We start from the raw sequence: 25,692 nt of genomic DNA on the forward strand, positions 1-25,692 counted from the left end.
GTCAATTATTTATATTGATGGGCACTTGGGTAGCTTCCATATCTTGGCTATTTTAAATAATGCTTCCATGAACGTAGGGGCATGCACTATCTTTTTGCTATCTTTTTGAATTAAGGTTTTTGATTTCTTTTGGTAAATATCAAGAAATGGAATTGCTGGGTCATAAGGTAGTTCTATTTTTAATTTTTGAGGAAACTACATCTTGTTTTCCATGGTGGCTGTACCAATTTGCAATCCCATCCACAGTGCATGAGGATTTCCTTTCTCCACATCTTTGCCAGCATTTGTTTATTAATTTACTGATGATAGCCATTCTGACAGATGTGAGGTGATATCTCATTGTAGTTTTAATTTGCGTTTGTCTGATGATAGTGACGTTAAGCATCATTTCATATGACTATTGACCATCTGTATGTCTTCTTTGGAGAAATGTCTCTTCAGGTCCTCTACTCATTTTTTAATTGGATTTTTTTTTTTGACGTTGAGTTATATAAGTTATTTTTAAATAAGTTTTGAATATTAACCCCTACCAGATGTATTCTTGGCTAATATTTTCTCCCATTCAGCATGTTGTCTTTTCATTTTGTTGATAGATTCTTTCACTGTGCTAAAACACTCTAGTCCCATTTGTTTATTATTTTATTTGTTTCTCTTGCCCAAGGAAATCAATCAGAAAAAAATGTTACTGAGAGCAATGTCAGAGCATTTACTGCCTATATTTTCTCCTAATAGTTTTATAGTTTGGGGTCTTACGTTTAAGTCTTTAACCCATTTGAGTTTATTCTTGTATATGGGGTAAGAAGGTGATCTAGTTTCATTTTTTTTTTTTTTTTGCATGTATCTGTTCAGTTTTCCAAGAGACTGTCTTTACCTCCATTGTATAGTCTTGCTTCTTTGTCATAGATTAATTGACCATATAAGTGTGGATTTATTTCTGAACTCTCTATTCTGTTCAATTAATCTATGCGCCTGTTTCTATGCCAATACCATGCTGTTTTGATTACTATAGACTTATAGTATAGTTAGATATCAATTTTGTTCTTTGTCCCCAAGATTGCTGTGGCTGTTTGGGGTCTTTGGAGGTCCCATATAAGTTTTAGAATTGTTTTTTTCTGGTTCTGTGGAAAATGCCATTGGTATTTTGATAGGGATTGCATTAAATCCATAGATCGCTTTGGGTACTATGGACATTTTAACAATTTTAGCACAATATATGCTTCCACTCATTTGTATCTTCTTTAATTTCTTTCTTCAGTGTCTTATAATTTTTAAAATACAAGTGTTTTATTTTCTTGGTTAAATTTGTTCCTAGGTACTTTACATTTTGATGTAATTGTGAATAAAATTATTTTCTTAATTTCTCTTTCTGATAGTTTGTTATTGGTGTATAAAAATGCAATTGATTTATTAATATTAATTTTGTATATTGCTACTTTACTGAATTCATTTATCAATACTAATAATTTTTTTGGTGGAACCTTTAGGATTCTCTCTATGTAGTATCATGTCATCTGCAAATAATGATGGTTTTACATCTTCTTTTCCAATTTGGACATTTTTTATTTCTCCTCCTTGACTAATTGCTGTGTCTAGGATTTCCAATGTTATGTTGAATGAAAGTGGTTAAAGTGGACATTCTGTCTTGTTCCTGGTCTTAATGAAAATGCTTTTAGCTTTTCCCCATTGAATATGAGGTTAGCTGTGGGTTTGTTATACATGGCCTTTATTATGTTGAGGTATGTTCCCTCTATTCTCACTTTGCTCAGAGTTTTTATAATAAATAAATGCTGGATTTTGTCAAACACTTTTCCTGAATCTACTAATATGATCATATGATTCTTATCCTTCATTTTGTTTATATGGTGTGTCATGTTAATTGTTTTGCAGATATCGAACCAACCTTGAAACCCAGGTATAACCACTTGATCATGGTGTATGGTCTTTTTAATATATTGCTAAATTTAGTTTGCTATTATTTTGTTGAGAATTTTTTTTTTTTTTTTGGTAATGTCTTTGTCTGGCTTTGGGATCAGGATAATGGTGGCCTCATAGAAGAGCTTAGAAGGCTTTTCTTGACTTTTTTGGAATAGTTTAAGAAGAATAGGTGTTATTTCTTCTTTGAATATTTGATAAAATTCACCTATGAAGCCATCCAGTCCAGGACTTTTGTTTTTTAGAAGTTTTTTGATTACCGAGTCAGTTTTGTTGGTGATAATTGGTCTATTTAGATTTTCTGTTTCATCTTGATTCAGTCTTGGAAGAGTGTATGTCCAATCTGTTGGCATATAATTGTTCATAGTATTTTCTTATAATCTTTTGTATTTCTGTGGAGTCATTTGTCATTTATCCTCTTTTACTTCTGATTTTATTATTTGGGTCCACTCTTTTTTTTCTTGATGAGTCTAGTTGAAGATTTATCAATTTGTTTATTCTTTCAAAGAACCAGCTTTCGGTTTCATTAAAATTTGTATTTTTTTAGACTCTATTTTATTTATTTCTTCTTTGGTCTTCCTTCTGCTCACTTTAGGCTTTTTTTACTGTTTTTATTTTTTCTAGTTTCTTTACATGTAGGGCTAAATTGTTTATTTGAGATTTTTTTTTGTTTGTTTCTTGAGATATTTCTGTATTGATGTGAATTCCTCTCTTAAGGTCGCTTTTGCTCTGTCCCTTAGATTTAGGGTTGTTGTGTTTTTGTTTTTATTCGTCTAAAGGTATCTTTCAATTTCTTCCTTGATCTCACTGTTAACCTATTCATTTTTTAGAAAGATGTTATTCAGCCTCCATATGTTTTTTAGCTTCTTGTAATTAATTTTTAGTTTTATACCATTGTGGTAGGAGAAGATGCTTGATATGATTTTAATCTTTTGAATTATTGAGATTTGTTTTGTGGTCTAACAGGTGGTCTATCTTGAAAAATGTTTTGTATACACTTGAAAAGAATGTATATTCTGCTGCTTTGGGATGAAATGCTCTAAAAATACCACTTAAACCCATCTGGTCTAATGTATCATTTAAGGCCACCATTTCTTGTTGATTTTCTGTCTGGAAGATCTATCCCTTGATGTCAATGGGGTGTTAAAGTTCTCTACTTTGACTGTGTTACTGTCAACCTCTCCTTTTACGTCTGTCAGTGTTTATATATTTAAGTACTCCTATGTTGGGTACATAAATGTTTACAAGAGTTATACCTTCTTGTTTGATTGGTTCTTTTATAAAATATGAAATATCATCATTATGATATCTTTCTTTGTCTCTTATTATAATTTTTATTTTAAAGACTATTTTGTTTGATATAAGTATTGCTACCCCAGCTTTTTCGTTGTTTTTATTCTCATGAAATATTTTTTTCCATTTCTTTACTTTTAGTCAGTGTGTGTCTTTCTATCCGAAGTGGGTCTCTTGTAGACAACATATGTATGAGTTCTGTTTTATATCCACTCAGCTACCTTATGTCTTGTGATTGGGGGATTTAATCCATTTACATTTAAAGTGATTATTGATAGGTACATAGGTATTGACCTTTTATTATTTATATTTATGTTCTTTTTCCCTTCTCTTTCTTCTTCTTCAAGAAGTCTTTTTAACAGTTCTTACAATACTGGTTTGGTGGTGACGAATTCCTTTAGCTTTTTCTTGTCTGGGAAGCTCTTTATCTGTCTCTTGCTTTTAAATGATAATCATGCTAGATAGAGTAGTCTTGATTGTAGGTGCTTCCTTTTCATTACTTTGAGTGTTTCCTGCCAATCCCTTCTGGCCTGAAAAGTTTCTGTTGAGAAATCAGCTGATAGTCTTATGGGAGCACCATTATAGGTAACTAACTGCTTTTCTCTTGCTGCTTTTAAGATTCCCTCTTTGTCTTTAACCTTTGGAATTCTAATTATGTTGTGACTTTGTGTGGGCCTCTTTGAGTTCATCTTGTTTGGAACTCTCTGAGCTTCCTAGACTTGTATGTGTATTTCCTTTGCCAAGTTAAGAAGGTTTTCAGTCATTATTTCTTCAAATATGTTCTCAATCCCTTTCTCTTTCTCTTCTCTTTCTGGTACTCCAATGATGCGAATGTTGGTTTGCTTGATATCCCAAAAGTGCATTAGGCTACCCTCATTTTTAAAATTCTTTTTTCTTTGTGATCAATTTTTCATGAGTTTTTAAACAAGGTTTATTTTGTCTGCATAATCTCTGTTTTCTCCAACTTGTTTTGTTTCATTAGTTTAAGTTTCTGTTCTTCAGTTAAGACTGAGGTCCCGAATACTGCCTACATATTAGAACCACCTAGCAAATTTAAAATTTTAACATCCAGGCCACACACTAGACCAATTAAACCATAATCTCTGGGAATAGGATATAGGGATCAGTACTTTTTGAAGCATTCCAGGTGAGGTTATGAGGGTTTTGTGGGATGATTCAAGTTGTTTCTCAATATTCTCTCTTGTCTTAATATACAGATTTTTTGGTTATGCCTAGTTGATTACTACCTATCCATGTGTCTCCAGCTTCCAAAATTCTATTACTGTTGTCTCTTCTCTTGCTTTTTCTTTTTTCTTTTTTGACTCCATGTGTGTGTTGTGTATTGGCCATTTCAAAAGTTCCTTTACTGTCATTTTAATGGTATTTAAAGAAGGAGCAGAGTGTGGAGTAAGAGTAAGCAGGAAAGGATACTTTGTGGAGGCGAGTTTTGAACTTAAAGTGTTCTATTGACATATACAAATAACAGCAATAGTTTTGACTTCACTTTATTTATTCAAAAATGGGCTACTAGCATAAAAATAATTGAAATTTTCTTTAAATATGAGCCACTGGCATCCTAGCGAGTTACAGTGTAAAACCTCATGTAGTCAAACTTTACTAATTTGTAATTAGTTTACTAAGTTATGATGAATAATAATGGACTTGGTTAAGATTAACCTTTGTTCTACTTGGCAGGGAGAGGATTCAATTAAAAAAAAATAGTGTAAACAAGATTGTAGGTTGGTACTCTGGGTAAGAGAGAAAATATTTAAGGATATAAATTAAAAGTTATATGTAGAAAGACAAACATTCTTTGGATTACAAATGCTGCTTGTTTATATGATATGTACTTGAACCATACATTATTAGCTCTTAATTTGTTACTACTGAGTTAACAGAACTAGAATAAAATTTGTGCTTCCTTTTGAATAAATTCCATAAATTTGTTTTACAGACTTCTCATCTACTTGAACTTGGAAATGTTGAGGGCTCACCGTAATGAAAATAAGAGAAAGACAAACTGTGAAATACATGGCATTTATAATTAATAAATCATTAAGCACAGGCAAAAAATTCAAGGCCAATAAAATGCCATGCATTTTCACAGTCAGTTAATACTAAACTATTTGACACATTCAATTCTGTAGCTAATGAGAAATGACTGTATTTAATTGCTTTCAAATTCATAATTTTACCTGCGAAATAGTGGCCTTCTTTTCACAGTTTCGGGGACTATTATAAAACCTGGGGGAAATTGTGCCTCAGCCTTCTGGTTCATAGAAGTGTTGTTGGTTTGTTTCTTTTTACTATTACTTTGATAATCTATGACATGGTCAGTCTATAGACAATGCTGGGGTTGCATCTGGAATAATGCGTAATGAGGAAGTTCTCAGTGTATGGCTTGGAGACCACAGGGCTAGATATTCAGGTTTCTTATGTCTCTAACACTCTATGGTTCCATGATACTGACATCTAGAGTGCTAAGTTTAAGGCATTTCTAACAGAGGAGATAGCATGTAACAGTGAAAAGAATACTGAAAGTGGAGTTAGAAGACATGGATACAAATCCTAAACTATTGGTCAGGAACTTAGGTGAATTGCTTAACTTCTCAGGAACTCAGTTTTCCCCCTAGAAGAAGGAAATAATAATGTCTATCCATACGTTTCTTGTGAAAATTGGTTGAAATGAGGTTTGAAAAAGCCTCTTAGTGCAAAGTCTCAAACACATAGGTGCTTCCCCAATGTGACTTTAAGTTGAAGAAACCAAGGTAACTGTCTAAACTCAAATTTTGGGACAGCCTGGAAAATTTGGATGCTTATGGATGCATCATAAAGTCATTTCCCAATATCATACTTCATATTGTAAATAACTGAACCTCAGAAGCAGGTGTAAATTGGATTGTGAGAGATGTGAGTCTTGTTCCATACTGCATGTCTGTGCTCTGGAGGTCTTTGTAGGTATATCTGCTTTATATTTCAGGATTTTCATTTTTTTTTTTTATACAAGCTCATTTACAGATGTTTGATCAGGTGTGAACTTCTACCAAGAAGACTATAAAAAAGTAATTTAACAAGTGAGTCTGAAATGCCATACGAAGGGTCAGACTTTACACACATTACGTACTGGACTTTAAAAATGAACAAGGTTGCTCTTTCTTTTTCATTTTCTTGAGACGCTCCTGGAAGGAAAGTTCAGGAGTTCACATTGCCTGTTTTGGGCTGTTGTCCAGGCATTTATATCTCCTTGCCTTTTCTGATGCTTTTCTCTTTTCTCAAAATGTCTATTTCCTCCTATTCACCTGGCAAAAACCTATTTCTCTTTGAAGATCTGGCTCAAGTAGCATCTCCAGTTAAAGCTTTAATAATCCAGTACCCAGAAATCCCTCTTTTTCTTATGCTTGTGTAATACCTTTCTTGTATCTTTACTATAATAACATCGATTGTTTATTTAGAGCTTCCTATGTGCCAGGCCTTGTTTTAAGTGCTTTACATACGTTCATTCATTTAATGCTTAGAAAAACTCCATAAGGAAGGAACTAGCATTATCCTCATTTTACAGATGAAAATTAAGGCACAAAAATGTTAAGTTGCTTGCCCAAGATCACAAAGCTAGAAAATGGCCAAGTCAGCATTTGAACCCAGGTTCTTAAACAATTACAGTAAATATAATTATTTTAATAATGTACTTATAAATTTTCTTTACTAGATTTTAAGAAATTTTCTGTCACAGGCTTTGCTCTGTCTTATTCCTCTGAGCATATCTGGCATTTTATCCTGAATGAATGAATATGTATATAGACATACTAGCATGGGATAACAAATTCAAACTGTACAGAAAACTCTGAAATGAAGAGAAGTTAATCTATGTTTCCAATTCATGTTTCTCTCTCCATAGCATACAATGTCAATCCCTTTTTGTGATTTCTTCTATAAGTTATTATGCATATACCAGCATATATGCATACGCTTTAGAGGATTTATCCAAAAAGGATCACACTTAAACAAACTTTGTTACTTGCCAGTACATACAGGGTTGTTTTTAACTTATAAAAAATAAAAAAAAATGATTCATGGTATTTCGATTAACTATGATATCTTGAAAATTATTAAAAATTGTTGATCATTTAAAATTATTGATCATAGTCCCAAATCCAATTGTTAAAATGTTCTAGCAACATGGTAGTAACCTCAATCTTTTGGGGAAGAGGAAGAGAAGTAAGGAAAGAGGTAATTATCTATCTTAACCAACGTGCTAGTCAATGGTGCTCACTCAGAATTCTTTTGTTTCTGTTATTCTGCATTTACAAAAAAGTACTCACTGGAGTGTTTTTGTTTGTTTGTTTTTGTTTTTTAAATAGATATTGGGGAGCAGAGATCTTTGAGTAGAGATAAAGGCTCTAAAATCCATGGCAGCAGTAGTCTTGGGAGCCTGGGTGGTGGGGGTGCATAACAAACCGTGGACTCTTGGCTAGCAGAGAAAAGGTTCTATAAATTTTGGGTTTTCCAAGGGACTTTAGTTTCACATGTGTTCTGAGTTCTTCTACTGTGCAAATATTTCATCTCCTCTGGCAGGGAAAACACCTTCATTTTCCATATGGTACAAAAACGTCCTTTCAGAAATGGAAAGAGCAAGAATTTCTGCAAAGATGAACCTGAGAAGAACATATTTGTCCATGATTTTGATTCTTATCCACAGACCAAACACTTGAAGCATGACTAGCTCATTCTTGGAAGTCAGCAGAAACTTTGATTCAGATTCTCTTTAGGGATGTACTTCTTTACTTCCTTGGTGAATAAAATCTGTGCTCAGGCCTTTAATGCAGCAGGGAAACATTAACATGCACTTTTCTCTGCTCACAATTGTCTAGGTCAGCCTACTTTCTTCTCAGAAAGTTTCCAAAAAGTGAAACATAAAAATTAGCTTTTATTATTTTAAAAAATTGTGATAAAATATACAAAACATAAAATTTACCATTTTAATAATTTTTAAATGTACAGTTTTTTGACATTCACATCGTTGTGTAACCATCACTACCATCCATCACAAAAGAACTTTTTTATCTTGCAATACTGAAACTCTGTACCTATTAATCACTAACTCCTCATCCCTTTTTCTCCAGTCCCTGTTAATCATTCTTCAACTTCTGTCTCTATGAATTTGACCACTCTAGGTACCTTATATAAGTAGAATCATACAATATTTGTCTTTTTGTGACTAGCTTTTTGCACTCAGCATAATGTCCTCAAGGTTCATCAATGCTGTAGCATGTGACATAATTCCCTTCCTTTTAAAGGCTGAATAATATTCCATCATTGTATGTATATTCCAGATTATCAATTCATCTGTCAGTAGACACTTGGGTTGTTTCTACCTTTTGCCTATTGCGAATAATGCTACTATGAACACAAGTGTACAAAAATATCTTTGAGTTCTTGCCTTTAATTCTTTTGAGTATATACTCAGAAGTGGGATTGCTGGATCATATGGTAATTCTATGTTTAATTTTTTGAGAAACCACTGATTTTCACAGTGACTGTACCATTTTACATTTCCACCAAAGTGCACAAGGCTTCCAGTTTCTCCACATCCTCACCAAAATCCTTATTTTTTTTAGTTTTAATTTTTTTTTTATAGTAGCCATCTGATGGGTGCGAGGTGGTATCTCTTTGTGGTTTTGGCTCTTATTATTTTTCACTTGAGAAAAATTATTCTTAATTCTGAGTTTGGGTGGAAGTAGCCATGACTTATATGTGTTTTGAAGAGGAATAATAAAAGCAAAATTTTTGCTGAATGGTAGCTCAAAGCACACTTTCCAGCCTATGCTTGGGCCTAAATATGGGATACAACCTTTACAATGTGCTGCCTGGGAAACCCTATATCACCTGTCCATGCAGTTCCTCAGTGACCTACCTACCCAGGGAATTCCTGACAATTAAATCCTGTCCTGATTCTCAGGGTGGGGAACACCCCCTCTGTAACATAATAGCACTGACAGAGTCTTGCCAACTCTTATGTAAAAGGGAGAGTTCTCTTCCAAATGTCAAGGTCATGCATGAACACTCCTATTTCAACTGTGGTGATAGACTTGATTCAGAGACACAGAGAACCGTCTCTTTTGGCAGTAGAAGGAGGATTCAGAGCAGACACTATTTGTGCAGACACTTGAAAATGCTTGTTTGAGGAAGACTAAATTGAGTTAGTTTTTTTATCGCTTTTCTTTTTCCAAAACGCCTCCACATGTGTAACTGTATCTTAGCTCACAGTTATCTTTGGAACTAGTGGAAAGTAAGCCCATTTGAGAGGGAAACATAGTTCTTGGGATGTGAAATGCCGACCTCAAGGGAACAGCTGGTTAGCAGAAACAGAATTAGAACCCAGCATCCTAACCATAGACTAAAAACTGGTTTTGATGGAGATGATCCCTTAAAGATATAAATATGCACCCTTTATTGAGGATCTTACGATTGAGGGGAAGAGCTTTAGTTACTATGAAAAACAATTATCATTTGTATCTTGCTCTTTGGAATGAAATCCTGAGAGCCTACTTTAAAATTATATACCTTAAAGTTTGCCTTACTTTTTTGAACCAAAATATCCAACATTACTGAAACATAGTTTTTAATTAGTGGATAGTGTTATATATTAACTGCCTATCTCCACTGCCTTTCCAAACCACCTCTGTATTTCATAGCGTCTCGGGTAATACCACCCTGTTAAGGCTCATTCACGCACAGTCATGGTTATTCCATGGGGCTGACACCCCACAGAAGTGCTCATGCAGGATAACCAGAAATTTTTTCCCCACTGTCACACTAAAGCAAAATTTGAAAAAAAAAAAAAAAAAAAAGGACTATTCTCATTTCCTCTTTACTGAGCCACAGGCAAAAGAATTGAATGAGAAAATTTGGAAAACTGTGGGTCAAGTTAGGCGGTTGCTAACACCTCAAAAGCACTAAGAAAAATTTGTAACTAGCATTTATCAAGAAAACGTCATTCTAAACTCATCTTATCTCCTTTTCTCCTGGGTTACTAAACTAGCTGATGTGAGAATGCCGTGATTTAGATGAATTACTGCAATTAAGTTTCTTACCATGTCTTGTGGGAAATTCAGAGACATGTAAACTGGATAACAGATGAGTCTGGTGAAATTGTGATTAATTAAAGGGCCATACTCAGTACATGGTAGTTAATGAATTGATATAAACCTGGAGTGGTAGGTTGCAGCTCATTTTCTGTGTCGCACACACGGAGGGTGACTGTTTCCATCCTAGACCAATGTCCACGGTTGTATGCAGAGTTATGCACAGTTCAGCAGACTGACGACACGTCCACCTTGTCTTTTCCACTTAAGAAAACACACCTAGAGATGAGTTAGTGCAAGAGAGATTATAATGAGAATAAACTTACCATTCTGATTTGGAAAATGAAAGGCTTGAAGATTTCTGTACCTTCAACATTATTAGTAACAAATATTTTATGATACTATAAAATACCAGCTGTGACTCAGCCCTTTCTCCCTCAGTCTCATCCTGTTCAACATTTTAAACACCTACTTTAAAGAGTACTAAAAAGGGTGCTTTGAGTCTCCTATGGAATCACATGGCTTAAGAGCTTCTAACACCAAAGTTGAAAGCAGCCTGCAGTAGCAAAGCATCATTCAAAACTGGAAGTGGCTTTCAGTGCCAGAAAGCCTATAGATGAGGGAAGCATTGAACCAGTATTTAAAAGTTGTTAATTTTCTGAGAATGTATTTAGATACTTCCATTTAAAGAGGTTTTATTTCTGTAAGTCTTGCTTCAAACGACTTTCCTTTATAAACGGAAATATCAACATGGTCAATTACTATTTAAATAAGTAGTTTAAAAAAATTACTTCTCATTTTAATAAAATGTATGTTTAAGTATGGAAGGTTTTATTTTATTTCACCTTTGGACAATTAGTTCCTTGAAGACAGAGCAATATTTTCTTTGTTGTCAAATCCTCGCACATCTTCAACACACACTATTAAAGTTTGGTGAACTAAACCCTAGTTAACCATATCTGAAAGAGGAACCCTGACTGGGGCAACAGAGCTCACTTTCCACTTAAGACAAACTTAGCAAATTGGAGGGATAGTACCTCAGTGGACTAACCCAGAGGAATTTTTCCCAACCCATTAGAGTCACAAAGGTTGCCAGAAAAAATACATAGAGTACCAGTTAAAATGGAATTTCAAAAAAACAATAAATGATTTTTTTTTTTTAGTGTAAGTATGTCCCTCATATTGTATGAGCCATACTTTTACTAAAAGATTATTTGTTGTTTATCTGAAATTTAAATTTGACTGGGTGTTTAATGTTTTCATTTGTGGATTCTGACTACTCTAAGCCTTTAGAAAATACCAGAATGTAAGCCCCACTCCAGAGATCTGTATATAATCAGTCATAATGGGACGCTGGTATTTTTCCAAGGCTCTCCAGGTGATTCTGTTATGCAGATAGGGTTGAGAGTTGCTGTCTTATAATGCGTATTTTGATTTTGAACCCTGTTTCCATGACTTCCAAGTATAAGTGTCATCTCCTTTCCAAGGTATCTTGCACTTTACCTTCCTGCAGGCCAACCTCAGTGAGCTGTGGACCTACAGGGTTGGTGTGAAGTAATTGTGTGAAGTAGTTGATGCAGGCAGGCATGATCTCTGTACTTCCTTAAACAGGGGACCTTTTATTTAAGAAATTTCTCCTTATTAGAATTTTGAGGGAAACCAAGTGTCTCTGCAAAGCACTGGGATCCTTTCAGTACCTTAAGCCATTGTATAAAACTTAAGGTGATCCTAGCCTCTACATAGTTCATGGCTATATAGCTCACCCCTATGGGAACTGTGAATTCTCATAATGGGTCTCCTAGGCAAGTCCCCACACCTAGAATGTACCCACATCCCAAAGATGCCCCCAGAAATTAGGACTAGGCTCTGCTGAGCCTCATTTAAGCTTTGGTTGTGCGTTTGAGAACCGAGTCTAGATCTAGAACTTGTCAGACTGTCTTCTAGAGACTGGAGCTGCATCTTCAGACCTGAGCTCAGTATGTAGGGCCTTAATAACCATGGGCAGACCTGTCAAAATTTAATCTTCTTGATTGGAATTCAGAGCAACGTTTCTTTGCATTCCCATTTGTTTAGCTGCGTTTACTTGTTGAATTCTTGGTGCCATTCACCTGTCTAAACAGTGTTGCTTGCCATGGCCTAACATGGGTAAGCTTCCTTATGAACTAGTGCCAGGCCTAGGTCTGACTCTGTCTTGCTCTGAGTGGGCCTCCATGCTTCACTGGCTGATCTACAAATAAGACACAAGTGTTATAGCACTATTGACAGAATTGAGAATAAGGAAAAGGCAAACCAATGCGGAATGGAAGATGTTAAGCTTTATTTTAGATATATAGAATTCAAAATTATTATAGCATAACCAAATCTTAAAATCTACTAATCATTGGGATTATGGGCATAAAGACAGAATTTTGAATTCATTTGTATAGAGTTTAGTTGAAAGTGTTGGTGAGCTCTCCAAGAGGAATAAATCTTGACTCAAAATTCATAGATGTTGAATTCACAAGTATTAGAGAAGACTGATAAAGTATTATTGTGGCTAAAGTAGGAAGAAAGGTCACACAGCTATCAGTTTCTGATTATGCATAAATAATGAATACCACTAATGGGATACGGTCTAAGCTGAAGAAATCAAAGGATATTCTAAGAGAATGGTGACCGTCTGAAATCTGATAAGTGTCTGGCTGAAGAAGGCCAAAGTTTTTAGATGTTTTTTGAAGTGCTATATTAGAGATGCTAATTTAGAAAGAAACTAGACAATGTTTTTAAGGATATTGAGCTGTGCAGGAAAATATACTAAGGTGTTGAAGACAGAAGATGTACCTGTGTCTTCCTACAATATAAGACTTCTGTATTGAGGAAACCATGTAGGGAGGATACCAGAAATTTTAGTTATGAGTTGGAGTACAAAGTAATAAGCCAAAGGATTAGGTGGACTGGAACATATAGTCCTCAGGATAAACAAAACAACAACCCTTGTAAGAACCTGAGAGCTGACAGAATCCCTAAGCCTATTAAGAGTAGTCGGTTTACTCCTGGGTCACCTAAGACTAATGAGACTAATGGCTTAAGTCAAAGTAAATATGTATTTTGAGACTGGATAATTTTTTCCTGTTTGTTAGCAGAGGAAATGGAAAGGTGAGAAAGTCATGATTTTTTTTTTCCCACAGCCAAAATTCATGACAGTGATGGCTACATTATATTGCAAATTCGTGAAGTTAAATTTTGATAAGTAAAGGTCGACTTTTGGTATCCTCTGAAAAATGATTTATAAAACTATTGAAGGAGAATGTAAAACACAATGCTTAAAGGCAATTTTTTAAAAATGGAGTTTTCATCAAACGATATCACTCATTAGCACACATTTCTATTATTTCTAAGCATAGGTATTTTAATAGAGTCACTGTCAACTTTTCAACTTCTATTTTGAAGCTGGTGTTTTTAAAAAAATTTTATTTTCCAATTACAGTTGACATACAACATTATATTATTTTCAGGTGTACAACATAGTGATTAGACATTTGTATACCTTACAAAGTGAGGTATATACCCATCTGACACAATACATAGTTATTAAAGTACTATTGACTATATTCCCTATGCTGTATTTCATATCCCTGAGACTATTTTTATATCTGGCAATTTGTACTTCTTGATCCCTGAGCTGGTGTTTTTGATTAGAACTTGAATTTAGTGAGGAAACATTGTAATAAGTTAATTATTAAAATAAAACATTGTTTATGGGAAGTATATTTAGATATAAAGTTGAGATAAATTCTATTAAAATTTATATTTTTAAATTTTAATGATGGTATTAGATCATCTGGGGAAAGATTATATACTCTGCATGCATGAATTTGGTTAAATTAGTGTTGATGGGAGCAATATTTAATAAAAATGTGATTATAAAATGTGTATGAGTGGTATGCTATTTCATTAAGAATATATTCTATATTATATAATAAACTAGCCTTAGATATTTAATCACTTGAAAAAATACAGATTTTAGGATTTCTAGTTGAGGAATTTTTTGCAGCTGGAGTCCCATTTTATAGAATGTGGATATTTCATAGGAGTTATAATCCTCATCTGGTTAATTTTCATTAAAATCCAAAAGAAAAACTGTAATTGACTTTGATATTTATCATAACAACTTTTAGCAGAAAAAATTTTTGAGGTGATTCTAAAAGTAGGATTTATAAAATGTACTTAACACTTTTTTTTTAATAACATTTACCTGGAAACTGAACTTTTTTTGAATAACACTACTTTGCTATTAGATAGGAACAGTTGTTGCCAATATGATTAATTTTGTGGGAGTGAATAGAAAATGAACAACAGCAAAGTAATAGCACATGAAGAACTTTTCAATTTCAGATTTGACTGATGTTGCTATAGTAAGTTATATATTTGTGTAAATGTACTCCACCAATAATGAGGTCAGTTTGAAAGTATATTGCTTATAACTAAATTAAATCAAAATGAACATTTTACAGTGATTATTAAATGCCAAATTGAACTGATCTCATTAAATGTGAAATTCAAGTATATTTAGCCTATTGCCTAAATTTTAATACTTGAAAATAATGAGATATGACCAGAGTAGTTGGAAAAAGTTACTTTTATTTTTTTCTTCAGCAATTTTCATTTCACAGTTTAGAGTTATTTACTGGAATTCGATGAAATAGCTTAGCATGTGAGTATGAAGTATGTAGTACTTCTCATTTAACAGAGGAAGAGCAAACATATATTGGCCTATGTTGCTTTATACAAGTACTTTGCTCATGATATTTACTTAAGGTGTTTGCTTTTGAATGTAAGTCTGCATTCACAAAAAAGAAAAAGTTCATTAAGCACTTTGAGAGAGGTGCAGCTGCATGTAGTAAACACAGATGGAGCACAGTTTTATGAGGTTCTTAACTGAAAACAGACTTTAATTCTGTTCTTGGAATACCCACATTGCAGGCATTTTATTTATTGCTACTCAGGGTGTAGTTTAGCAATCGATCTCCTGGAAGGTAGAAGAGCAAGTCTGCATTATTTTTTGCGTCCTATGGAAATGCATGACATGTATGGCATTGCTTTCTCCTCTCCCATAGAATTACAAGTGGGGCCCTCCACAAGCCAAGAAAGTATGCCAGCCCCACCTCTTCTCAGGTGCTATGTAGCCTAAGGTTAAAGAGTCACTTTAGATACTGCAGATGCTAACAAAGTTTTCTTAATCCTGTTCATTATTTTGTCTTATTTGAGAAGGATTTGTTTTTCTTTAAACAAAAATAGCCACTTTAAGTTTGCTTAACCTATGTACTCCATATTATAGCAATTCGATGTTTACACCATTACCTAACCAAAATTAATCTATAGTTGTCTACCATACATGATAGAAAACTGGTGTATAATAACAAATGACATGTTGAAAACTACTTGTACATTTGAAAAATATATTGTGGTGGGTAGATGTCTAATGAGAGAAAATAAAGATTGAGACTATATGCCACAATATCTTATTACACTTTTAAGGATGAGTATATAAAAAAAATCACCAGTATTTTCAATAGCCATCCTTTTTAGAAGAAACATTTTAAACATTATTAAAATCTCCTATAATTAGTTAAAATTGGATAGAATCTCATCCAGTTTAGCTGTTTGGGTTACATGCTCTTTAAAGTCTCTTCAAATTCACAGCGGATTTTATGATTTAGAAAGTTTTCTATTTCTTTGTCTTATTTGAACCTTTAGAATATTGTGTTCTTTTGTGGTAAATTGTGTAACTGGGAATACAAAACACTTATATATCTTCTAGATTCTGTGGCATGAACATTAGAATAATGAATGTGATGTATAATTAGACTAGCTACCATTGGAAATATTGTAAAGAAGTTTAATAATAAAATGCAAAAGCATTTATTTAGCACTTATTTTAGAGTTGGGTTAGATGATGTCCAAAAAAGTTTAATCAGACAGTTTTAAAGGATACAGCTACTGTTTGTTCTTGCCTTCTGGCAAAATTAAGTTCCATAATCATAATGAAATAAAATGTGACAGCAGGAAAACCTAACTCAAACCTCTTCTCATTTTCCATCATCAAAAGTATATATTAAGTGTCACTCTATGCTAATGGGTTAAGAAGTTATGATCAATGTAGAAATATGAATAATGGATTTTATATATAATAAGATATATTGAGAAGGTGGTCAAATGCTAATTTACTTTAATTACCTATATTGAGGAAAGAATCTCCGATTTTAATGGTGACACAATCATTTGAATTACTAAAACATCTAAGAAGAATGAGATTTTTCAAGGGTAAGGGCCAAAAAAATGTGTTACATGGAAGTTAGAACTTCTCAGTGCCACAGGAGCTAGGTATCAAAACCTGATAATTAAGGAGGATATAATAAAGGGCACACTATGGCAACACTTAAGAAAATATTTTATACAGGTGGATGAGATGCTTGGTAAATACTACCTGGCATTAGCCTCTCCTCACTTATGAATCAGTCAATCAATCAATCAATCAATCAATCAAGTTTGTCTAGGAAGTGTTAGACATGCAAAAAAAAATAATTTCAACACAATATAATAAATACATGACAAATGTATGGACAAGAAAGGTGGAAGAAAAATCGACTCCTCTTTTGGCGTAAGAATGGGGAAGGGTGTTTCAAGAAAGAATTTACAAAGAAAAACCTTCTCGAGTATGATATTTAATAATGAGTAAGAATTCCATACGTTTTGTCAAAGTATGATCTTTACTTATGTCAGAAGCACTTATAGACCTTGTGAAAAATGTTCTTGGGTTCTAACTTGGGCCTACTGGTTAAAAATCTCTGGGGCAGGTTAAAATTCAGGACCACTGTTCCAAGGTCTGTGGTAGGCAAAGTCATTGGTAGTAACTGCCCTACCTTCTTTTCACTCATTGGCCATTATTCTCTCTTTGTCAAGGCACACTTCCCAATTTCCTGCTGATAATTAACTTGCAGAGTTAGCATAACTAAAAATAAGAAGCTTTTAATCAAATATCAAAAATTATATGACCAAGAGCCTACTATTGCAGACCAACGCATTCACAGTATATTCATGTTCGTTGGTGCAGTACTGCATTTAGTAACTAAGATTCCATAGTCACATGCCTATCAGATTGAACTAGGTTGGAATAGGGTCATTGCTATGCTAAATATTGACTCTCTAGTTACTGGATCTTGTGAAGGTCCTGAGTATAGGCAGGGTGGCTTGGTCAGGAGTTAGAAGTGGGGCTCCCAGACATCTTAGGACATCTGCTATTTACCAACAAGTATGGAAGTATTTTCCTATTTTAATAATTGATACAGTATCAGTGTACTGGCTGAATATTTACCTGTATGTACACAATAAAACAAAAGACAATGAGAGAAAACACAGAGTTTAGTAAGGTATTTATGTTCTACATTAATTGAGAGTTTAATTATATCTTAGAAATAAAAATACAGACAACTAGGTGGTATTAGAGGGCATGTGCTATTGGTGTACTTCAAAATTTTGTTTCAAAAGACTTTTTTTTTGTTTTAAAATACTTTGGTTCCTTTTAAAGTTGGTAGTCACCTTTATAGTAATCAAGTTATAGCACTTGAGTTTATAATCCTGTGTTCTTTGCATTTTGGAGTTGATCAGAATATATTTCTAATTCCCTAGAACTTACTGTTGGCCCAGTTTTCATTACACTTTTCTTAGTTTGTGCTGCTGTAACAAAATATCATAGACTGGGCAGCTTACACAACGAACATTTATTTCTCACAATTCTGAAGACTGGATGTCCAAGATCAGGGTGCCAGCATGGTTCTGTTCTAATGTGAACTGAGAGAGAGAGAGAGAGAGAGAGAGAGAGAGAGAGAAGGGGGAGAGGGAGAGGGAGAAAAGAAAGTGGCAGGGAGAGAAAGTGCACCCATATGTATGTGACTCCATACTCCTTCTCCCTCTTTCTCTTCTTATAAAGACACTCATCTCATCCTAGGACTCCACTTTATCTAAACCTAATTACTTCCCAAAGGCCTCACCTCCTAATACCATCATATAGGAAATTAGGACTTCGATATATCAATTTTGGAGGGCCACAAACATTCAGTCCATAATAGAACCTTTACATCTTAATGTTGCTTTTCTTTGAGACCTGAATTCAGGCATTCTGTAAACCCAGAGATTAGTGGAAAATTCTAGGCACATAATGTCATGTCTTGCATTTTCTTCTGAGTCCCTGCCAGGACTACTGGGTTGGTGTCAAGATTCTGGACATTTTGCAAAGCTCACTAATATTCTATACAGCTCTGGACTTCCTCTGGCTACTCTTCTCAAGGCTAGCTGACATCCAGACTAGCTGAGCATTGTCTTGGCTCCTTGCTTCTCCCTCTACTGTCCTCCCTCTGAGTTTACCTAAGTATGACATTAACTCTTGGTGGATGGAGGCAAGATTTAAATAAATACATTAGGCTGTGACAGATATTTTGTGAAATAGCTCTTCACAACAAGTCATCAAGTATGTTATCTAGGCCAATACTTCTCAAATTCTATTGTGCATGAGAACCCTGGGGACTGGTTAGAATGCAGATTCAGCTTTGGGTGGGTAGGGGGCAGGGAGGGGCCGAAAGTGTGTCTCTAACAAACCCCCAGGGGATGCTGTTGGGTGCTTTTCTCAGACCTACTTATTGGGTAGAAGGGACTAGACAACTAAATATTTGGGGATAGTCATAACTGATTATTTTATAGCTACAGAGTTTGTATTACACACTCCAAATTCAGAGACTTTTTAATAGCTTTGCAGCTTCTCACAGCTTTTCAGAGATAGCTTTTAAAAGCCATTTTGTGTGTGTGCTTGTGGAATTTGTGTACAGGGGAAGATTTGGAAAGGTAAACCATTTGGAGGTTAAATATTTTGCTTAGTGAATCTAAGTTCAGATCTCTGAACTTGTCTTACAACCAACAGGACCACACATCACCTCACCTTAGGAAACACTGAGCTCCCATGAGCCTCTGCCAGCATATGTCACCTCCATTAGCCAGCCTGCAAGGAGAGGCTGAATCGAAAGGTGACTGCTTGGAGCAGGAGACAAAAGATGGAGTGATAAAAGTGAACCTAACATAAAGATTAAAAAGCATACTGAAAACACCATGTGAAATGAATGCTTATGGAACTGTCTGCAGTGGGAAGAAATCAGTTTTATTAGGTGATGAAAACCACTGTAAACTTCATGTGAAAACATTCCAAAGTTTGGTCTTGTATAGCATAAAAGAGGAATTTTACTAAGTAAGACATTTTAATCAAATGAACATCTAGGAGCTATAATCCTATTTATACCTGCACATGAAATTGGTTAACATGAACATGTACCCCATGACACTTTCTTAGTAACCTCGCTGCACAGTTTTTGAAGTCCTTTAGGTGTTATTCTGGTGACAGAATCTCAAGAAACCAAAAGTATGCCACGACTCATGGTTTTCAGGTAAACCTGATGAAGAGAAAAGATTTATTTTGCAAGTGATCTCTAAAATTATCTTCTATGCAAAGAAATGTAGTTTTGATATTTGTTTTCTGAAAATTTCTCTCTTTGAATTCTTTTAGGCTCTATTTTTTCCTCTCCCCTATGAGAAACCTAATCAAAAATTAACAAAGTCATTTTAAAGTGTTATACTTTTGTTTATATACTTCTAGGAATTAGGTTAAAATCACCAAGAAGTGTTCATCTTGACATCTCTATAAGCAGTAATATGAAAAGCCCTCCACTCAGGATATGTTGTTACTCTAGTCATGTCTCATTGTGATGTGAAGAAAACAACTTTCTGTAGCAACTATAATTCCCAAATGAAGAGCTGTGGATATCACTTAATACCAGTTAAGTGATACAAAGAATATGAGAGTCAGTAACAGGGATGCATTTCCAACGGTGGCAGGATAGTCTGACTTTTCCATAATGCAGTCTGATGAAAGAATGGTCTCATGATGAGAGCACCAGTTCTGAAAGCACTTCTTCTCTCCATTGCATATGGGTTCATCAAGCACTTTTAGGACCCTGACCTACTGTGTGGTGCTGGGGGAACTGAGGCGTAGAGAACAGTTCTATCATTCCTTTCCCGCTCCCTGAAGACGACTTTGGACACTCTCTGGGTACATATGCCCCACTGAGGACAGAGGGCAGGGAGCAGAACTGTGTTTTGAATACTTGGGCATTTGGGCCAAGTTCCCTTTCTTCTCTATGTCATTCTAAATGCACTGATATATTATTATAAAAGGAATGGGGAAAAGGTTACAAAAGGAATCCCATCCATATGCAAATATATCAGTATTTACTAAGCAAATAAATAATGAGTGAATTTAGAGAACTGAGGCCCTCCTTCTGGTCTCAGTCGTTGGTGTGAATTTAGCAGAGGAAACAATGTCTGACATTATTTTTATTAATTAACAGAGGGTGATAATAATCCTTATAGGAACATCATGCTTAACAGCATAGTCTTGTTCTCTTTAATTAATCAGTAAAAAACAAGTTCAGTTTTTGAAAACTAACAAGATATGTTCAGGGACTTGTGCTTTCTGTTTCAGCAACTTCCATACATAACTTGGAAACACAAAGTAAAAACTCTTCATTTTGAAGTTGTCCAGAAACAGAAAAGGAGAAATAGGACTTCCATATTTTGGAATCTCCTCAGTTCAAAGTTCCTCTAGATGTCAGTATTACATAGCGAAATGAAAATATAATAGCCCATGGCAATGAATAAAGACCTTACGTTATTTAAATGGTAAAATATATGTGACATGTGATTGGCGAAGAAAAAAACAGCCTCATTTGGAAGCTGGTTTCTTATACTCCTCAGGATCAATAACTTCTGTTGCTCAAATCAGATTGCTGTACCCAAAGAATGTTGGCCCAGTTTGTGGACATTTGCCACCAACATTTCAGATGACCTTAGAGGCCAGTGCTGATCTATCATCTCTCCACAGTCTTATAATCAAATTCTCAATTTTATATATTTTGATGGATTAAAATTGACTGAAACATAAACAGTTTTTATTATTAAGTCTACCTATGCTTTTAGCATTGTGTTCACACCATTCTGAATAAATGTAGAAGCACAATGCCTATCCACAAGGAGTTTTCATTTCAAAAGAGAAGCTTTGAAAGACAAAGTAACAAATTATCTTAAAAGCAACTTGTTAAACTCTCTTATTTAACTAATTTGGATATATACTTTCAAAAGTAGACTTAATTTTTCTCTTTCTTTCTCTCCTGCCTTCCATGGTAATTCTAATTTTTAATCAATGAATATTTATTTCTGCACTCTATTAACTTGTTTTCTCTTAATCTTCTTTCTTATCTCTAGTAGTATTGGTTGTCTGGTAGATATTTAATAAGTATCAACAATCTACCTTGGCTGTAATTTTCTATTTCTTTTTTCAGAGTGACAGTACAGTGTAAGTAGTTAAGAGCACAGACTGAAGTAGGCAACTGAGTTTAAATCTTGGTTTTACTATTTCTGAACCATGTATCCTTGGGAAATCACCAAACTTCATTATAAAATGGAGTTAATAGTACCTATTCCAAAAGGTTGTTATGAGGAGCAACTGAGTTAATAAAGTAACATACTTAGAAAAGTGCCTGGTATATAGTCAGTGATTGGTAAATGTTAGCCACCACATCATCATTGTCATCAGTATCACCATCATCATTATCATTATGTCCTAGTCTCTGACATAAGCACCAGGAATTCAAAGATGAGCAAGTCTTTTTGCTCATTTGAGGTAAAAAGGAAAAAAAATGTTTAACAAAATGTTGCAAGGGATAGCAGGTTTGGGGTATGTGCAGAGTGTTGTACAAGCATAAATGAGGCAGCAACTGGCTTTGCCTGAGGAAGCAGAAGGAATCTTTCCCTGCAGAAGGAAAAGTATGTATATATCAGCCTTGTACTTTCACTTGAAAAAAAAAATTACAGTCCCTGAGGCTGTAATCTCTCATTTTGTTTTTTAACAGATTTACTAAACATGCCTCTGTGATTCAAGGTCCCTGTCCAAAAAATGGAAATGCTCTGAACCTATGGAGCTGCGCTTTGGATTGTTTAAAAGCACATTTGCAATTTATCTTGATATCTGTGAGCTGCACTTCCATGGCACTTCATGCTTTCAAGTCACACCAATGCAAATTTTACTCCCTTTCCAAAGAAAAAAGACTGATTCTTTGGATATCCATACGATTTCATTAATTTATAATGCATTTGTGATAATCTGGGGGAATTGGGTTAATGTTTACCTTTAATGTGGTATTTAAAAGGATTTTGCTAAACTAATTCAGAGAAGCTAAGATGGAGAAGAATGTTTATCTGCTTAGGAAAAGGGCCATCTGTTCTAAGCAATGTAAAAGTTCCATTTATAAATGCTTACTTTAGTCTCCTACTTTCTGGTTTACAAAATCCATTCACATATGTTCTCTCATTTTTATTTGATTTATATGTGAACCTTATCAAGGCAATATAAACAAAGGTCAAGAGTGACTTACATAGTATCAAAATCCTTTAATCTACTCATGAAGATTGACCTACAAACAGGACTAGAGTTTTACAGAATTTCTTTTCGTATAGTGAGTTAGTTCATTTGTCTTCTAATACTATAGTCTATATAGGGTTTCATTAATTCAGACTGCTCCGCCCTCTAAGTACTATTTTTTTTTTCTGCATTTGAATCATATTATATATGGTTCTCAGTCTGAAGTGATTTCACTCCGAAGGGAAAATTAGCAATTTCTGAAGACATTGAATGTTACAACTGGGAGGGAGAGTACTCTTTGCATGGGTAGAGGACAGAGATGCTGCTAAACATCCTATAATGCTCATGACATTCCCCACAACAAAGAATTATCCAGCTCCAGTGTCAGTACTCTTGAGGTTGAGAAACCCTGACATACTATGTAGCCTCAATTACTCAATTGTGTATCTACAGGCTAAAGAGAAGATGTGGTCACACCCCAACCTGAAGGAAATGGCACCTGTCAAAGGCAAAAGGACTACGGCCCTCACAGGTAACATATTTAGAAGACTAGATATTTATAAATAAAGAAAGCTCTGCTATAAAAGTTCTGTTGTTGTTGTTCTTATTTAGAGGAAGTTATATATTTATAAAGTCCCATATCAGGGGAAGTATTGTTTGAATACTTTTATTTGATTGGCTTTGGGTCCTACTAGTCACAAACTAGAAAATCTTTGGGAATCCAATTGTCAGTCAGTTGGTCATGTTCACTTCTACTTTGCTTTTCAAAAGGTTATATCTGCTAATAAAGACAAACCTGAATCGAGATGCCATTACGTGAAGCCAAAATTATACTGATCGCATATATTCACCATTATAATGTTTCATGTCCCATGATGGCTTTTAGAGAGATCTTCCCCCAAAGAACTAGCCTTCCTCTGAGGAAGAAAAGGTTAATAAAGTCAACAAGAAAAATGCTGAGAAGATCAATGCCTCTCTAGTTCAGAGAAGTTTTGTCACATTTCATACAGAAAGACCATAAGATGAGGTAGAAGATTTTGCTCTAAAGAAGTCCATAAAGCCAAGAAAGAATGCAGATGGAAAAAATATTTCATGCACTGAGAGACTGAATAGACAAGAAAACAGTAGTGCTGGAGGTAATAAGCAAACCACTGTGAATAGAATGAATGTCCAGCGTTCAAAGGAGAGAAAAACAGGCTTCGATCTAAGGAAGATACTAGTAAAAGAGAACCTGAGAAAAAAGGGGATAATCAATTTGTAAATGAAACAGTGCTAGACAAGTGTTCAAATAATAAGCAAAATGTTGATAAAACAATGCTAATCAGTTTTATGAAAGGTAGGGGTTAAAGCATTATACATCTATAACTGATATTTTTTTGTAAATCTATGTGCCATCGCAATTTAAGGCTCTGTCAAAGGATAACTGAAGTGAGTTTTAAAACAAGGGTTTAGAAACCAGTTTCTCACTTGTGTAGATTTTTCTTGCCATCTGTTTTTTCTTAATGCCTGTGATGTTTTCAGGCATTTTCTTGTTTTCTAAGTCACCTACTAACTGAAAAACAAAAATAATAATTATTAGACTAACATCAATCAGTATTTTTAAAGATAAAATAAAAATTTCTTATTTTTAACAACATAGAGCACACCCTTCCTAAGATTAAGAATTAAATAATGATCAGATTTATTTGTAAGTTAAAAACTTAATTCTTAAAAAGTTTATCTAGCTCATTATACATGATAAATTGTCTATTTTTCCCCAAAATAGTGTGAAGATTGAGTAATAAGTAGATTATTGAATGATTCTTCCTCAACTGCAAAGTTTCACTTATAAATTCAGTTAATTACGCAGCCTATTAAACTTAATTACTCTATGTTATGATGAGCTACAGAATCTATTTAGAACAGAAATTATCCAAACATCTATGGTCTTCTTTTAGAGATTTAAGATATAATTCTGATTTCATTTTTTAATTATTTGAAACCCAATCAAGAACATAAATGTCAACATTTACTAAGAAAGTCCATCACTGTAAATATGTGCTTGGTAAGGTCTGGAGCTGCTGAAAAACTGAAATTAGGTCAATCCTTTCACCAATAAAGGTTTACTCTTACTGCTATTAATAGTTGGAGAGATTATTGCTTCTTTTATTATGCTTTAATTTAGTCATTTTTCTCTTTTATAAGGAAAGGAATTGCAAAAATGAAGATTAAGTTAGGTATCCATGAAATGACTGTTTTTGTTAAGGGTCAATGAAATAATTGGGTTGCAGTGAGGTCACTGGGAATATTCTTGGGGATCCTAGTTACCTACAGCTGTCAACTTGGTGCTTAGATCTGATGGGGAAACATTCTGCTCCATTTTATTCCCAAATACTGATATTGCCAACTCTCTGTTACAAAGCTTAGGTCCCTCCACCAAAAATACCATTTTCAGGAAGCTTTAGTTCTAAGAAATTTGACCACCTGAAAATTTTCTCCCTGAAACTTTGAGAGCTATAGCTGAATTTGATTTTCCAGGTATATGAGCAGCGTAAAAGCCATTTATTTCCACAACAAGAGTCCTGGGAAACTCAGCAGCAATAGGACATATTTTCTAGAATGCTGAACAAATAGAGCATGCTGGCAGTAGTAAGCAGAAAGAGGCAGAGGACTACTTTATCACAGAGGACAACAAAAATAGCAGAATAGATATAGCGGGTACAGGTGAAGCACACACACTGAGAAGGACAGAAGAAACCAGACAAGTCTATGGGAGCTTATAAGGCCAACTCCTGGAGTCCACTAGAATTAAAACCTCCAAACAGCAAGATCTGGTGACTCCATTGGGTAGGAAATGGCTTTTGTTTCAGCCATTTAAAGCTTCTTAACCTTTCAACAAGCGTTTCC

At 34.4% G+C, this 25,692-nt stretch overlaps 1 protein-coding gene across 2 annotated transcripts in view; it reads left to right on the forward strand.

Moving 5' to 3' along the window:
* MYLK4 (myosin light chain kinase family member 4) overlaps nucleotides 1–25,692 on the forward strand; it is a 77,667-nt gene that overhangs the window by 35,917 nt on the left and 16,058 nt on the right. Inside the window, exons 2-3 of one of the 2 annotated variants that reach the window (XM_016156491.2) lie at nucleotides 4,666–4,669; nucleotides 23,267–23,338. In XM_016156491.2, coding sequence (XP_016011977.1) covers nucleotides 4,666–4,669; nucleotides 23,267–23,338 — 76 coding nt within the window. Of the gene's footprint in view, nucleotides 1–4,665; nucleotides 4,670–23,259; nucleotides 23,339–25,692 lie in introns of both variants that reach the window. The other variant, XM_016156501.2, reaches the window with a different exon arrangement.

The sequence above is a fragment of the Rousettus aegyptiacus genome, unplaced genomic scaffold (genome assembly GCF_014176215.1).
Source record: "Rousettus aegyptiacus isolate mRouAeg1 unplaced genomic scaffold, mRouAeg1.p scaffold_m13_p_1, whole genome shotgun sequence".
NCBI classification, from domain to species: Eukaryota; Metazoa; Chordata; class Mammalia; order Chiroptera; family Pteropodidae; genus Rousettus; species Rousettus aegyptiacus.